Below are 14,859 nucleotides of genomic sequence, written 5' to 3' on the forward strand. Positions count from 1 at the left end.
AGGAGGCCAGGTGGAGTGGGGGGAGATAAGGCCGGCGGGAGGGGGGAAAGAGGCGGCGCCTCGCCGCCGCTCGCCCGCCGCGTCCCCCCGCCCCTCTGCTCCACCCACGCCCGGAGCCGTTGCTCCGCCTGCTCTGGCTGCGCGCTGACGCCGCCCCTCTGCCTGCTCCGGCCGCGCATCGCCGCCGGCTGCCGCTTTCCGCCGCCGATGCTCCGCAGCCGCGGTCGCCCGCCGACGCCGCCGCCGCCGCTCCCCCTCCCTCTGCGGCAGAGAATAAGAGAAAAGGAAAAGAGAGAAGATTGCTGACTAGGATGGTTGACCCTATATTTTTTTCTCGCTTATACGTGGGTCCTACATATTTATTATTTTACTTTTTCTGACTAGGATGCGACATCAACAAAACTGGACAAAAACTGAGTCGATACTGCCGTGGGATCTCCTTTGAACGGTTTGAGTGAGTTTAGGGGTACACATTTCTGATTTTGTGGTTAAGGGAAAAAAAATCTCGTTGTTAAGTTGAGGGACCACCGGTGAACTTATTCCTTACCACCTATTATGGCTCGGCCTCTTCTGAACCCGACATATTAGGCCTTTTTCAGCCCATCTTATATGGGCCTATGCTGTGACTCTCGGTGCATATCCATACGCCTTTCGTCTATAAATACAGGGGGGAGGCACCAATCGCCCTGTTTATTCTTGACAGCCTTTGAGAATCGTTTGCTCCGGAGCGCTCCGGTTTTCGCGTTGCTTTGCAACTTCTTGACACGTTAATTGACCACCCACCGGCGGCGAGCATGGATTACTGCTTGCAAGTGGCCTGGATCGCCGGCACGAAGGCGATCACGGAGCAGTCCAATTTCATGTTCTCGCCCTTGGGCCTCCGCGCCGGGCTCGCGCTGCTCGCCACGGGCACTGACGGCGAGACGCTGCGCCAGCTGCTGGCCTTCCTGGGCTCCCAGCACATCCACCAGCTCAATGCGGCTAGTGCCGGGCTCCTCGCCGAGATGCGGGCGTGGCCGCAACTCTCCTTCGCCGCGGGAATCTTTGTGGACCGCTCGCTCCGCCTCAGGCCGGAGTTCCAGTCCACCGCTGCCGCCGCTCACGGGGCATTCCCACGATCCGTGGACTTCCAGAACCAGGTTATAAGTAGTACCAAAAACTTACTAATACTAAAAAATTACAAATTTACAGTTCTTGTGAAGATACCGAAAGATACTATATTATTAAATTTACACTCAACGCTAACTAATACGTGCAAAAATAACGTGACATAGAGTTAAGTAGTTGAACTAACAATTTTGCCTGGATCAGGCTAACGCTGCGGCGGCGGAGGTGAACCGTTTCATCTCGCAGGCCACGAACGGGCGCTTGAACAACACCATCTCCCCTGGCACATTCGGGAGCAGCACAAAGTGCGTCCTTGCCAACGCCATGCACTTCAAGGCGACGTGGGGTCGGAAGTTCGAGTCGTACGACACCCAGCGCCGCAGGTTCCACCGCCAGGACGGCACGAGGGTGACGGTGCCGTTCCTGTCGGACCCCAGGACGCACTACGCCGCCAGGTTCGACGGCCTCGGGTTCAAGGTCCTCCAGCTCTTCTACAAGATGGTGGGACACGACGGCCAGGTCCACTTCGGGGCGCCCTGCTTCTGCATGCTCGTGTTCCTCCCGATCAAGCGCGACGGCCTCCGCCACCTCCTGCGCATGGCCGTCACCGAGCCGGACTTCGTCATGCGGTGCGTGCCCCGGAGCGAGCAGGAAGTCTCCCCGTGCATGGTCCCTAAGTTCAAGTTCTCCTCCGAGCTCGACGCCCGCGGTGCGCTGGCAAAGCTCGGGCTGGGCGCGCCGTTCGATCCTCTCGCCGCCGACCTGTCCAGGATGGCTGTGAGTGTGAACACGCCGCCGGAGAGGCTCTATGTGTCGGCAATGAGGCAGAAGTGCGCCGTGGAGGTCGACGAGGAGGGCACGACGGCGGTGGAGGCGACGTACTCGTGTTGCAGCCCGACCTATAGCGGACCGGAGTCTCCCAAGCCGCGGCCAATGAGCTTCGTGGCAGAGCACCCGTTCATGTTCGCCATCGTGGAGTATGAGAAGGCCCAGGTCTTGTTCCTCGGGCACGTCATGGACCCTTCAAATAAGGAATGACTTGGTTAATGCGATTAATTAGTTGTAGGATATGCCGATTAATGGATGGTTTCAATTTACTAATACTAACTGTCTAGTACGTCAAAATGCCCAGTGATGCGTTGGGGCCTGCTGCCTCAGTTGAACTTTAAGCCTTGAGGCGCATCGCGCATTCAAGTAGGAGTAGTACGTCAATCGAATTTGGATTTGCATGTTTATACAATATCTTATATTATTATAGTCTATTTTATTAAATTTATAAAATTTTTATATAACTATTTAAATTACATGCATACACCTATATGCTATAGTATTTAGGTGTAGAAAATAATTTTCCGGAGTGGTATCAATTGTTAGCATGGAGGGAGTGAGAGATTGAGAGAATTGTGGGAATGAGATCCTTCTATTGATCAAATGAATGATTACATCCATTTATGGTACCAGATTGGGTGTGAACTTGGATGAATGCCACCCATTCCGTATATGCATTTAAGTAGCTAGTGCAAGCATTTGTTGAATTTTAGGTGGAATGCCTTTCAAAATGATGAGCTTGTATATTATATATCAAACAAATAGGATGAGAGTGGATTTTAAACTCTCCAGTAGGCGTCCCCTCATTATTTATATATCAAACAAATAGTTATAAAAAATTGAGAAGATATATTAACATGTAGCATATCGCTTCACAAACATACATTCTACAAGTCACGACAAAAAGAACAAATTAAACTACAACCACTAAAAAAACATTTTTTTATGATGACCTCTTTAGATTGCAAACGAACCGTATTTGATCGTGTCTGCAAAAATCAACATTTATTTTTCGTACGTCTCTTTACATGGCTCGCACGCAAAAATGTGACTATTTTGGTAGGCTTGCCTCTTAAGTGACCCGCACGCAAAAATATTCACTCTCCTTCACATATTTTTCCCCTTCTCTCTCTTTTCTCTCACTCCATTTTTTTCACCTCCTCTCTCTCTTCCTTTCTCTTTTATTTTCACTCATTTCTTCTCTATCTTTCTCTCCTCTCCTCTCCTCTGAGCGGGTGGCGCGCAGCAGGTGGTCAGCTTGGTGGCACTGCCGCCTTGGCGATGGGCGGTGGCGCGGCGGCCAAGAGCGGGCGGCCGGGCGGCAGCTCGGCACGTCTTCAATCGGGCGGCGGCCAGAACATAGATCATTCTTAGGCCCTGTTTAGTTCCCAAACAAAAACTTTTCACCCTGTCACATCGAATGTTTGGACACATGTATGAAGTATTAAATATAGACAAAAAAACCAATTACACATATCACATGTAAATTGCGAGACGAACCTTTTAAGCCTAATTGCGTCATGATTTGACAATATGGTGCTACAGTAAACATTTGCTAATGACAGATTAATTATACTTAATAAATTTGTCTCACTGTTTACAGACGGAACCTGTAACTTGTTTTGTTATTAGATTACGTTTAGTACTTTAAATATATGTTCGTATATCCGATATAGCACGCAAAAACTTTTCATCCCTGAAGCCTTTACTCGTCCAGTATGAGATGGGTCGGTCAGGTGATAACTGCCACTGTTGGGCCTGCTTTTAATATTCCCCCTTTCGAGCCCATGTTTTATGGGCCTAAATTGACTTGTACTCTGATTCAGTTAAGGCGGGGTGCATATATTCCTTCCGTCTATAAATACTAGGGGAAGGCACCCTACTGCACTTTCTTTCCAAAGCCTCTCAGAATCGTTTGCCTCTCGCCTCTCCGCTCCGAAGCGCTCCGGTTTTCAGTTTGCTCTGCAACTGCTCGACGTATTGACCGACCGCCGGTGGCATGGATCAGTGCTTGCAGGTCGCCTGGATCGCCGGCTCGGACGCGATCACGGAGCAGTCCAACTTCATCTTCTCGCCCATGTGCCTCCGCGCGGGGCTCGCGCTGCTCGCCACGGGCGCGGACGGCGAGACGCTGCGCCAGATGCTGGCCTTTCTGGGCTCCGAGCACATCCACCAGCTCAACGCGACGAGTGCCGGGCTCCTCGCCGAGATGCAGGCGTGGCCACAGCTCGTCTTCGCCGCGGGTATCTTCGTGGACCGCTCACTCCGCCTCAGGCCGGAATTCAAGTCCACCGCTGCCGCCGCTCATGAGGGCATTCACGCGATCTGTGGACTTCCGGAACCAGGTAGTAGTAGTACCAATTACCAAACACTTAATTAACACTCAAAGCTAACGACGTATATGGAAAATAATAACTTGACACTTGGCAGAGAGCTTGAACTAACAGTTTTGCATGGATATTCATATCAGGCTGACGCTGTAGCGGCGGAGGTGAACAGTTTCATCTCGCAGACCACGAAGGGGCGCTTAACCAACGTCATCCCCCCTGGCACCTTGAACAGCGACACGATGTGCGTCCTCGCGAACGCCATGCACTTCAAGGCGAAGTGGGCTCGGACGTTCGAGTCGTGGAACACCACGCAGGCAATGTTCCACCGCCTCGACGACACGACGGTGCGGGTGCCGTTCCTGTCGGACCCCGGGATGCACTACGCCGCCAAGGCGCCAAGTTCGAGTTCCACGGCCTGGAGTTCAAGGTCCTCCAGCTCTTCTACAAGATGGTCGGCCGCGACGGCCAGGTCGACTTCGGGTTCGGTGCGCCGTGCTTCTGCATGCTCGTCTTCCTCCCGATCAAGCGCGACGGCCTCCGCCACCTCCTGCGCATGGCCGTCACCGAGCCGGACTTCGTCATGCGGTGCGTGCCCCGGAGCCGGCAGATCGTCACCCCGTGCAAGGTGCCCAAATTCAAGTTCTCCTCCCAGCTCGACGCCGGGGGCGCGCTGGCACAGCTCGGGCTGGGCGCGCCGTTCGACCCTGACGCCGCCGACCTGTCCAGGATGGCCGTGAACACGCGGGGCTCTACGTGTCGGCCATGAGGCAGAAGTGCGCCGTGGAGGTCGACGAGGAGGGCACGACGGCGGTGGAGGCGATGTACTCGCCTAGCAGCCCGGGCTATAGCCCCGGATACCAACCTCCCAGGCCGCCGCCGATGAGCTTCGTGGCGGAGCACCCGTTCATGTTCGCCATCGTGGAGTATAAGAAGGCCCAGGTCTTGTTCCTCGGGCACGTGATGGACCCATCTAAAGAGGATCAGTAACTTTGTCGATGTGATAATGATCGAATGGCTCTCATGAGCCCATGATTGCTCGTTCTTAGCGCCTTAGTTGAACTTTTAAACCTTGAACTGCATTGTGCAATCAAACTTGTTCAATGTTCCTATTTTGTCGATTAATTCCCTAATCTGAAATGCCTTGTCTCCTGGAAAAGCTATTAACTGGAGTGGGGTTTAGCAACAATGGCATGATGTGCAAGTATTGCAAAGAGGCGTTATTAAGGATCATGAAGTTGAGTTGTTTAATGGGTTAAAAAAAACAGATTTTTGTATTTCCTTTTCCGTTGCTACAACAAATAAATGCACTCCGTCTCAAATTGTACTAATTCATCTGCATATTAGTACAGTACATATACTCAAATCACTCAGACCCTGTTTACATCCCACCACAAAATTTTTCACCCTGTCACATCGAATGTTTGAACACCTGCATAAAGTATTAAATATAGGCTAAAAAACTAATTGCACAGATTACGACTAATTTGCGAGACGAATCTTTTAAGCCTAATTCCTCCATGATTTGACAATATGGTGCTACCGTAAACATTTGCTAATGACGGATTAATTAGGCTTAATAAATTCATCTTGTGATTTACTGACGGATTCTGTAATTAGTTTTTATTAGTGCCCGAACACACCATATGACACCCTATATAATATCCGATGCGACACGCCAAAACTTTACACCCCTGAATCTAACCCCCTCCTCAATTTATACATAGCCCAAGTGTACACGCCATCAGAAGAACACAGTATATTCATCTGAAGGCCTGAAACTAAAGAAGTCTGATCACTTTTTGTCCCCTTTCTTATCATCCTTCTTCTCTTCTTTGGCGGGCCCAACCGATATGATATCGACCTTCCCGAATTTCTTCAACTTCTTGGCGATCTTGACGGTGTCAACTTCACCTATTACAGTCATCTTTTGATCTTTATGATCGGCGGCTATGGAGTCGATACCTGTTTCAGATTACAAAATCAAGTCAAATTAAGATGGACTCAATTTGATATAAATTTAGCATATATGTTCAACATAAGAACGGAGAAACCGTGATTACTGATTACTTCCAAAGTAGCAACGAGCTATCAAGACATGCAGGCCGAACATATCGACAGAATCTGAAGAGGAGGGCATCAAGTTAGTAGCAGCTTACCATAGATATCTGCAACAGTTTCCATTGCTTTCTGCTTCATTTTCGTATCACTCATAGAAGAAACCTTCAAGATCACCTTCTGCTACCAAGTCAATTGAATTCAGCAATTAGAACACAACCAGGCAAAAACACGAGGCTGATCGGACTATCGGAGGAGTGAAAGATTCGAGCATGTCCGAAACTAACTGGGATCGTACCTGCGGCGCCATCACCAACTGCTCTGAAATTCGAAGACGAAAGGGGAGAGGAAGAACGCGCGCGCGCGAGAGAGAGAAAGGCTGCTTGGATTTCAGCGTACGTGTAGAATGAGCCAAAAGGGAGAGATATGAGGACAAATATGTAGGCGGTCACCAACCGGTACGGGCTTCTTTCTTCGGGCAGGTTTGAATTCGTGTTGGCTGGGCGATTGAGTCCAAAGTCATTTGGACCGAATCCGAATGATTCATGCATTTTTCTATTGAAAAAGTAGTTCGAAAATAAGTGAACGGGTGGCCGGAAAGAAGAAAACCAGTAGCCTACTGCTAAACACCATTATCGATCAGTCAAAAGCTCCTCGCCCATGCACAACACCATGTCGCCAGAAGGTTCCCATGTCAATCTTGGCGGCTCAGGCTCTCAGCATTTCAGTCGAGTTGCTTACCTATCATCGCGTCGTTTCCTGATATCTCCTGCTATGCAGTTTTGCATACTGCATAATGTATTGCCGTTTATTTTGTTTGGTTGTGCAGTTCATGCTACTTGATTTGATTTCTCCATCATGATCCTAGTGATTTCTCTCCCTCTGTTAGAGTTTGTGTCGAATATATGTACGTAGTCAGTTACAGTTTAGGACTTGGAGTTGTACTAGGTGTAGGACTAGAGTATGAGTCGGACTCTATCCTAGGTTCTCTCATAAATAGAGGGGCGTGCCTGTTGTAACCGCATGGCGACTTAGCATAGCGAGAGGGAACGACTGCTGGCGGCGACCGGCCGTGAGTCGTTGTAACTCTGATACGCTGTAATATGCTGGATCGGGGAGGAGCGCCCGTAATCAGTGCCCCGGAGATGTAGGCCTCGGCTGAACTCCGTTATCAAATATTGTGCCTCGGTGTCGTCATCGTGTTTGGATCTTTTCTTCCGCGTTTGGTTTCCGATGTGATTTCGGGCCCGGTTTTATAACAAGTGGTATCAGAGCCTGCGGGAGATCCATGGTAGAGGTACGAGGGAGGTGCACCACACCGCGACGACTACACAGGGTGTCCAGGACGGACATGGACGCAAGGTGGAGCACGGCGGTGATCAACAGGATTTTATCGGTAGAATCGAACACTTCAGGCGGTCGTCTGAACCGTTCAATGGCTGCAATCAACAGGAGATGACTAGATGTGGTGCTCGGGTTGATGGCGGCGGAAGCGATTGGCGATTCAATCGGTGGGTCGGACACTTCGGGCGGGTGGCTCGAACTTTCCAGTGAGCTACTTTCAACAGGGAGCGGCTGGCCAGACGCTCGGGGTTGATTGAAGCTGGAGGCGATCGGCATTCTCGATCGGTGGAATCGAACACTCTGGGCGGGGTGGCCTAGGCCTTTCGATGAGCTGCGTTCGACAAGGAGACGGTTAGACGTAGCACTTGGGTCGTTCGGTGGCTGGGAAGACGACATGCGACTTGTCGGCTTCGGCTCGCGACTAGATTGATGGCGTTTAATCGGAAGTCGGAGCAGGTGGATCCTACAGGCTGTTTTGGAGGTGTTAACGACAAGGTACTGCGTGGAGGATTGCTACTTAGCAGCGTACATGCGATGGATGGCAGAACAGAGAAGCGTCAGCATAGAATCAATACATATTGGCGGCGGAAGTCGTTGATGATGTCGGTGGTCGTGCTGTGTGTGTTTGCTCTGGAACCAGGATGTCGTTGAGGTACGTGAAGCTTGGAGGTCAGGGTCGCGGTGGTGTGCATGATTTCGCGTTGAGGCGTGCGGCGTGCCGGCGACGGAGACAGAAGCGGTGCTGGTAGTAGCAGGCTCGGTCTGGGTTCATGCAGGACTTGACTTGGTGGAGGTCGTGGTACAGGAGTCGGGCACAGTTCGATTTCAATACACATGGCACGGATGAGATCAACAAGGAGACCATGTCGGAACGGAAGGGGATTGGACGAGGACTGTATTCGTTTTGGAATCGGAGTCAAGTTTTACCCAAAATAGAAGCAGCAGGGATTCCATGGGATTGCAGAGATTGCAATCGAATCAAACCAACCAAAGCAATGAAGAGATCGGACCCGATTTCTTGGGCGGCGGGGGATTGGGCCACGAACTGCGAGCGGCAGAAGCACGGCTTGGTGTAGTCGTCGTGCAGGTGCCGGCGAGTTCGACGCAGGCCGGCTCCGGCGAGGAGGCGGTAGGTACCGGCGAAGGGGCGGCGGTGACGCTCCTGTGTCAGGGAGGCGGCTCTCGTGGGCGTCGGCATCCTCACCGGCGGGAAACCCACGGCGGCAGCAACGGCGGTTGCCCTCACCGTCGAAGTCCTGAGGGGAGATGGCGCAAGGGAGTCCAGCTCCCGTGCGTGGCAGCGCCTTCCAGCGGGTGACAGCGTTGAAGAGAAACCTAGGCGGCGGCAGTAGCAGCGGCGGCGTTTTTTCTTGGGGACGCGGAGGAGTGGTGAGGTGCGGCGGGCTCTGGTGCTCATGCTCGGCAGAAGGAGTGGCGGCTGGGAAGCGGCGCGCAGGCGCTTGGCGGCGGCGCACTTGGGCCGAGGAGATGTGAGCGAAGAAGCGAGAAGAGGGTCGATCTGGTCCTTCTGTGTTGACTGGGTCTTACCGATAGAAAAACCAGTTGGTTTTTTGGAGAGGGAAAAGACCGGTCGGTCCGCTGGTTAGGCTGTTTATGGATGAGTCTGTTGTGGCTTTGCACGTGACGAGGCTATGGGCTGCATGGAACGCTAATTCATTCGTGCATTGATTTGGTCAGTACAAGATCTGAGGGAAGGACACGTGTGTATGTCAAATACACATGCTTGGATCTTGTGGAGCCATGGAATATGTGAGAAAGCGAAGGAAATTGATGCATGCAGCAAGGCAGTAACATGCTAAGTGTTGGTACGACTCAGTAAAGACAGTCTTCGAGCGGGTGATAATAATCCCGGGCAACAGCGGGTGAAAATCGTTGAGGGCATCAACGGGCTGTTTGGCAGTACAGGATATATCCAGGATCTGCGGGGTTTGCATGATGGGGATATATGGAATCTGCGTCACTGAAGAGAAAGAGCAAACGCTATGGTGGTAATTTCTTCGGGTAATTCAAGGCAATGGTGATTTTCTCAAATTGCCAGGAATTCAGTCTACGGATGCGGAGAAGCGTGGATATTGGATTTATTAGCTCGGTTCATAAGACGACAAGGAAGAAAGGGTTCTTTTCATGTCTGGTGAGTTTGGTTTGTCTATTTGGTGATGACATTGGTTATCTAGCCATGGATTAGATCAAGTCAAACTTAAGATGGTAGATGGAGGTGAACATGGTTTTCGGGGAGTTTATGATGTGACAGCTAAGAAGAATTCAATTCGCTTGGCATGATGACTGTGGTGATAGGAGAGAAGGTGGAGCACTGTTGCAGGTGGAGTCAAGAGGAAGAAATTGTAAAGATAGCGGAGTCTCTTGTTACGGTGAGCCCGATGGAGGCTTGTCGGGGCGGCTCGGCGTGAGCGGCGAAAAAGGATCAACTCAAGTCCGGGTACACGGAGATTTGAGCAAGTAACAGATTCAGGTTGGCGTGGCATATACGCCAAGGTGGAGTTTGTTAGAGTTTGTGTCGAATATGTGTACGTAGTCAGTTACAGTTTAGGACTTGGAGTTGTACTAGGTGTAGGACTAGAGTATGAGTCGGACTCTATCCTAGGTTCTCTCATAAATAGAGGGGCGTGCCTGTTGTAACCGTATGGCGACTTAGCATAGCGAGAGGGAGCGGCTGCTGGCGGCGACCGGCCGTGAGTCGTTGTAACTCTGATACGCTGTAATATGCTGGATCGGGGAGGAGCGCCCGTAATCAGTGCCCCGGAGATGTAGGCCTCGGCTGAACTCCATTATCAAATATCGTGTCTCGGTGTCGTTATCGTGTTTGGATCTCCTATGACGTTTTCTTCCGTGTTTGGTTTTCGATGTGATTTCGGGGCCGGTTTTATAACACCCTCTCACGCAAAGTGAGGGACTGAGGGTTGGGTAAATTTGGTGGCCTAATCCTGCCACATGAATATTACGAAATCGGGCCCGCAAAACCTGTGCCAGGCCTCGTTTACAAGCCCAAAACAAACATTAACTTTGTCTCCAGATAAGCCCCAGTTTACACAGGCTAATTCACGATATACTACTGTCCATCAAGTTAAAATAGTCTGATTGCACATGTTCAATGGCGGCATTTTATTCTTGACTGGACGATTATACGTACAGAGGCCATGCAGATTTTGTTTGAAAGTTATTTGGTCAGAACTAGCTGAAGTTTTGGCCGGTTACATGCGCTCTTGAAAGAAGAAGAAAAAAAAGGGGATCAGAGACTCACAGTGACGTGCTCCTGATGCAAATCACCTGGAAATAAAACAGTCGAGATTAGTGGGAACACCCACCTTTCGTCTATGATATCATATCTGGTCTCACTTTAGCAAATGGGATGAAAGGAGCAAAATAGTTAGCTAGTCCACATCACAGGCAAAATATGCGCTACCCCCACAATCCACATCGCGTTCTTGATTTTTTTTTCCCCAATTCCCTTGCGTACACGCCCAAACAAGTCAGGAATAGTAAAGCCGGAGCAGAAAACGCGGGCAGGAAAAGGAGCTAGTATGTGATGACGAGTTCGTCTTCATCGCTTCCGGTGTCGGCTCATCCGTCCGAGGATGGAACAAGGCGTGCCGTCTGATTTGTGATTGAGGGGTGTTTACATGGAGGCAGCGGCGAAGGTTGGTCGGCTCACACGGAGCAGCCTGCAGGCGGCTTCCTGCCCGGCTGTGAACGGCGGCGTGGTCGTCTTCTTCGCCGCGGTTGTCGCCGGAGCTCTCGTCTCCGCTTCCTGGATGTCTACGGGCGCCAGGGTAAGGTGCACTGCCACTAGTAGCTACGTTTAATCTGGCGATTCGTTTCTAGCTCGTGGTTTGGAGTTCATGTTGCTAGTGTAACTAAAGAAAGCAATTCCGTCAGCTGCACTGCACTCTCTGGATCGTAAAAGATGGGAAAATTCGATACATAGCGCGATTGTCCGATAATGAAATTCACCAATTCTGTGCCAGTTTCAGGTCACTTCGATCCCTATGATCGCCACCCGGAACATGGCACAGCATGCGGCAGCGAGTCCGGAACCAGAGCCGACTCTGCCACGCCTCGGCAATCTCGCGCCCCCACCACGGCAACCGCCACCGCCAGCACCTGCCCCGGCGCCGGACGCCGCCGCGGCAGCGTCGCCGTCGTCCTCCTGCCCGGCATACTTCCGGTGGATCCACGAGGACCTGAGGCCGTGGCGGGACGCGGGGATCACGCGCGAGGCGGTGGACGGCGCCGCCCGCCGGTACGGCGCCAAGTTCCGCGTCACCGTGGTCGCGGGGCGCCTCCACGTCGCGCGCTACGGGCGGTGCTTCCAGACGCGGGACGTGTTCACGCAGTGGGGCGTCCTGCAGCTGCTCCGCCGCTACCAGGGCCGCGTCCCCGACCTCGACCTCATGTTCGACTGCCAGGACCTGCCGGTCGTCAACGCCGGCAACCGCCGCGGCCGGACATCTTCTTCGCCGCCGCCGCTGTTCGGCTACTGCGGCAGCGAGCCCACGCTGGACATCGCCTTCCCTGACTGGTCGTTCTGGGGTTGGTAAATACACACATTGCATTTGCATCATCATCACGTACTCAATCCATCTACCAGGTGATGAATTAACTGGGTTGTGTTCTCTGTTGCGATTTTGGAAGGCCGGAGCTTAACATAAAGCCATGGGAGACGCTGCGAGGCGAGATAGCCGACGGGAACGCCGCGGTGAACTGGACGGGCAGGGCGCCGTACGCGTACTGGAAAGGGAACCCGACGGTGGGAGCCGATCGCCGGAATCTCCTCAGGTGCAACGCGTCCGGGAAACGTGACTGGAACGCGAGGATATACGAGCAGGTACGCGCGTTACATGGTGCAGATGCACGCACACGCACGCCAAGTCGCCACCTGACACAGTGACACGGGGGATTAGCAATCGTGCAGAGCATGAGACGCGACTGCAATTCTTTTTTTCTTTTCAGGATTGGAGGAAGGAGGTGCGAGACGGGTTCAGGGAATCAGACCTGGCAAAACAGTGCACTCACAGGTAGAAAAAAGGTTACTACTACTCATGTTTTTCTCTTGTCAGTCCAGATGCTACTCCATTCGTTTTAAGGGGTTTTGAGTTTTTTTTATTGTTTGACCACTCGTCTTATTTAAAAAAATTATGTAAATATAAAAAAAATGGTTATGCTTAAAATATTATGGATAACAAAGTAAGTAAAAAAAATAAATAATAATTTTAAATTTTTTTAAATAAGACGAGTGGTCCAACAGTGTAAGCAAAATCTTAATATCCGTCATATTATAGGACGGAGGGAGTACATGAATTCTGAAACAACGGAGCTGCTGGAGCGTGTGTAGGTACAAGATTTATATCGAAGGAAGGGGCTGGTCAGTGAGCGAGAAGTACATCCTGGCCTGCGACTCGGTGGCGCTGATCGTGCGGCCGAGGTACCACGACTTCTTCTCGAGGGGGCTGATGCCGTTGCAGCACTACTGGCCCATCCCCGGCGGCGGCCGCGGCATGTGCCGGTCGATCAAGTTCGCCGTCGACTGGGGCAACGCTCACGCCGACAAGGTACTACCTACCATAAATCCTTCCCACTTCGTCATGAACGTCACACCAGCAGAAAAGCTCTGAACTGAACGCTGGTCGATCTTCAGGCACAGGAAATAGCCGGGAACGCGACCAGGTTCATCCAAGAGGATCTAACGATGGACCGTGTCTACGACTACATGTTTCACCTTCTGACAGAGTACGCTAAGCTGCTCAAGTACAAGCCCACGGTGCCTGACAGAGCCGTCGAGGTCACCGTGGAGTCCATGACGCGCGGCCGGCGGGGACTGGAGAGGCAGTTCATGGTGGACACCATGGTGGAAGCTGGTTCGGGCACCGGAGAGCCCTGCGAGCTGCCGCCGCCTTTCAGCTCTGAAGAACTGGAGACGCTGAGGAGAAGACAGGCGGATGCGGTGAGACAGGTCGAGACGTGGGAGAAGCGATGACAGGTTCACGTGACCAGTGACGAAATGGAATAAGGATGGCAAACCTCTCTGGTGACATCAATACATCACAGATTAATAGCCTCATAGGTTGGGTTTTGTTCGAATAGCAAAATACAGAATTTTGAAAGTAAATACTAAAATTCGTCATTCATAGTCAAAAGGGAGGAATTTTAATGTTTTTTTAGCACATGTAGCTTGAAATGAAAATCTGTTAGTGAAATTACTTGGAACACACAAAATCATCATCGTTTATACTTTTCATGTTCATTAATTTACATGCGGTGTGCTACTACTTTGCAATTCATGCTATGGCGAATGGTGGTACTCTGTTAACGGCTTGAGAATTGGGTTTTCACGGCATGTTTTTAACCCCTAGTCATAATGCCCTAGGTTTGGCTCTTTGATTCTATGTAAACCATATTAAAAAGTGCATGAAAAAAATAAAAAAAATAGATGGCTAGGTAAAATTCATTATTTGAGCCCTATGCTCGAAGAATTGCTAGCTTCGTCAAGGCTAGGATGAGTGGATGACAGCAACTCTATCATGCTCTGGAGGAAGAATCGATCATCAGTGTTATCATTGGAGTCACTGATAGGAGGCGGTAGATCTGATAAGAGATTAGGGTGGCATAAGGTCATTTGCAATGTGCTTACCTATCTATGGCATCGATGTACCATGTTGGAGATTTTCCACCACGTCAACCATTGCCATGCCTTTGCGAAGCCCCTCGGCCCTTCACAAGGATGCACGTTCCTTGGAGCCTTTTACGGTGCTTGGGAGGTATCTCAGGTACCTCCTAAGCCACTTAATATCCATCGTTGATGTTCCAAAGGGCATTTTAGGGATAGAAAATAACTTAAAGAAACACTAATATTCTGACTAATAATAATTTCTAACTAACATTTCTGATTTTCTGTCATCTAACTTTCTCACGTAGGGATTAGCCACTCAAGACTAACTAATTTTCTATATCTCGTTGTTATTGGTATCGTTGCAGCAATCTACACATGCTTTTACTACTGATCTGAAACCAGTTTTTTTGTAATCTAGAGATGAACGAAGGGAAAGGATTATATAGATGTTTCTTTTCCTGCATTCTTTCATAATCAAGATGAACGAAGGAAAATGAGTACATAGTTTGTAACTATTGATCAACTACCTAGTTGTTTCTGAAAGAAACT

General features: G+C 50.7%; 3 protein-coding genes and 1 pseudogene across 6 annotated transcripts; 3 read left to right on the forward strand and 1 right to left on the reverse strand.

The window, feature by feature from the left end:
• The first annotated feature begins 1,431 nt into the window (after positions 1–1,431).
• On the forward strand, positions 1,432–2,145 carry LOC127769691 (putative non-inhibitory serpin-10). The gene has a single exon (XM_052295308.1). It carries the CDS (start codon positions 1,432–1,434, stop codon positions 2,143–2,145), a length of 714 nt encoding a protein of 237 aa, XP_052151268.1.
• Positions 2,146–4,396: 2,251 nt separating this feature from the next.
• Positions 4,397–5,252, forward strand: LOC127770902 (putative non-inhibitory serpin-Z11; annotated as a pseudogene).
• A 325-nt stretch (positions 5,253–5,577) lies between these two features.
• LOC127769801 (heavy metal-associated isoprenylated plant protein 39-like) lies at positions 5,578–9,169 on the reverse strand. Its single transcript, XM_052295441.1, has 3 exons — positions 6,619–9,169; positions 6,422–6,500; positions 5,578–6,227 (listed from the first exon to the last, which is right to left on the reverse strand). The coding sequence occupies exons 1-3, from the start codon at positions 6,628–6,630 to the stop codon at positions 6,058–6,060; spliced, it is 261 nt and encodes an 86-aa protein (XP_052151401.1). The 5' UTR covers positions 6,631–9,169; the 3' UTR covers positions 5,578–6,057.
• Positions 9,170–11,044: 1,875 nt separating this feature from the next.
• LOC127769532 (uncharacterized) lies at positions 11,045–14,013 on the forward strand. 4 transcript variants are annotated; one of them, XM_052295121.1, is made up of 6 exons: positions 11,045–11,473; positions 11,669–12,237; positions 12,336–12,528; positions 12,654–12,718; positions 13,036–13,252; positions 13,339–14,010. In XM_052295121.1, the coding sequence occupies exons 1-6, from the start codon at positions 11,324–11,326 to the stop codon at positions 13,675–13,677; spliced, it is 1,533 nt and encodes a 510-aa protein (XP_052151081.1). In that variant the 5' UTR covers positions 11,045–11,323; the 3' UTR covers positions 13,678–14,010. The 4 variants fall into 4 exon arrangements, with proteins under 4 accessions (XP_052151081.1, XP_052151082.1, XP_052151084.1 ...); XM_052295122.1 differs by having other exon boundaries at positions 11,046–11,473; positions 11,675–12,237; XM_052295124.1 differs by having other exon boundaries at positions 11,342–11,478; positions 13,339–14,013.
• The last annotated feature ends 846 nt before the right edge of the window (positions 14,014–14,859 follow it).

The sequence above is a fragment of the Oryza glaberrima genome, chromosome 4 (assembly GCF_000147395.1).
Source record: "Oryza glaberrima chromosome 4, OglaRS2, whole genome shotgun sequence".
In the NCBI taxonomy this organism is placed as follows: domain Eukaryota; kingdom Viridiplantae; phylum Streptophyta; class Magnoliopsida; order Poales; family Poaceae; genus Oryza; species Oryza glaberrima.

Coding starts and splice junctions, on each gene's coding strand:
- LOC127769691 (XM_052295308.1), top strand. CDS start 1,432: ATGCACTTCAAGGCGACGTGGGGTCGGAAGTTCGAGTCGTACGACACC.
- LOC127769801 (XM_052295441.1), bottom strand. Junction 6,228..6,421: donor AACTGTTGCAGATATCTATG/GTAAGCTGCTAC, acceptor AATCTGAAACAG/GTATCGACTCCATAGCCGCC.
- LOC127769532 (XM_052295121.1), top strand. CDS start 11,324: ATGGAGGCAGCGGCGAAGGTTGGTCGGCTCACACGGAGCAGCCTGCAG. Junction 11,474..11,668: donor GGATGTCTACGGGCGCCAGG/GTAAGGTGCACT, acceptor ATTCTGTGCCAG/TTTCAGGTCACTTCGATCCC. Junction 12,529..12,653: donor ACGCGAGGATATACGAGCAG/GTACGCGCGTTA, acceptor TTTTCTTTTCAG/GATTGGAGGAAGGAGGTGCG.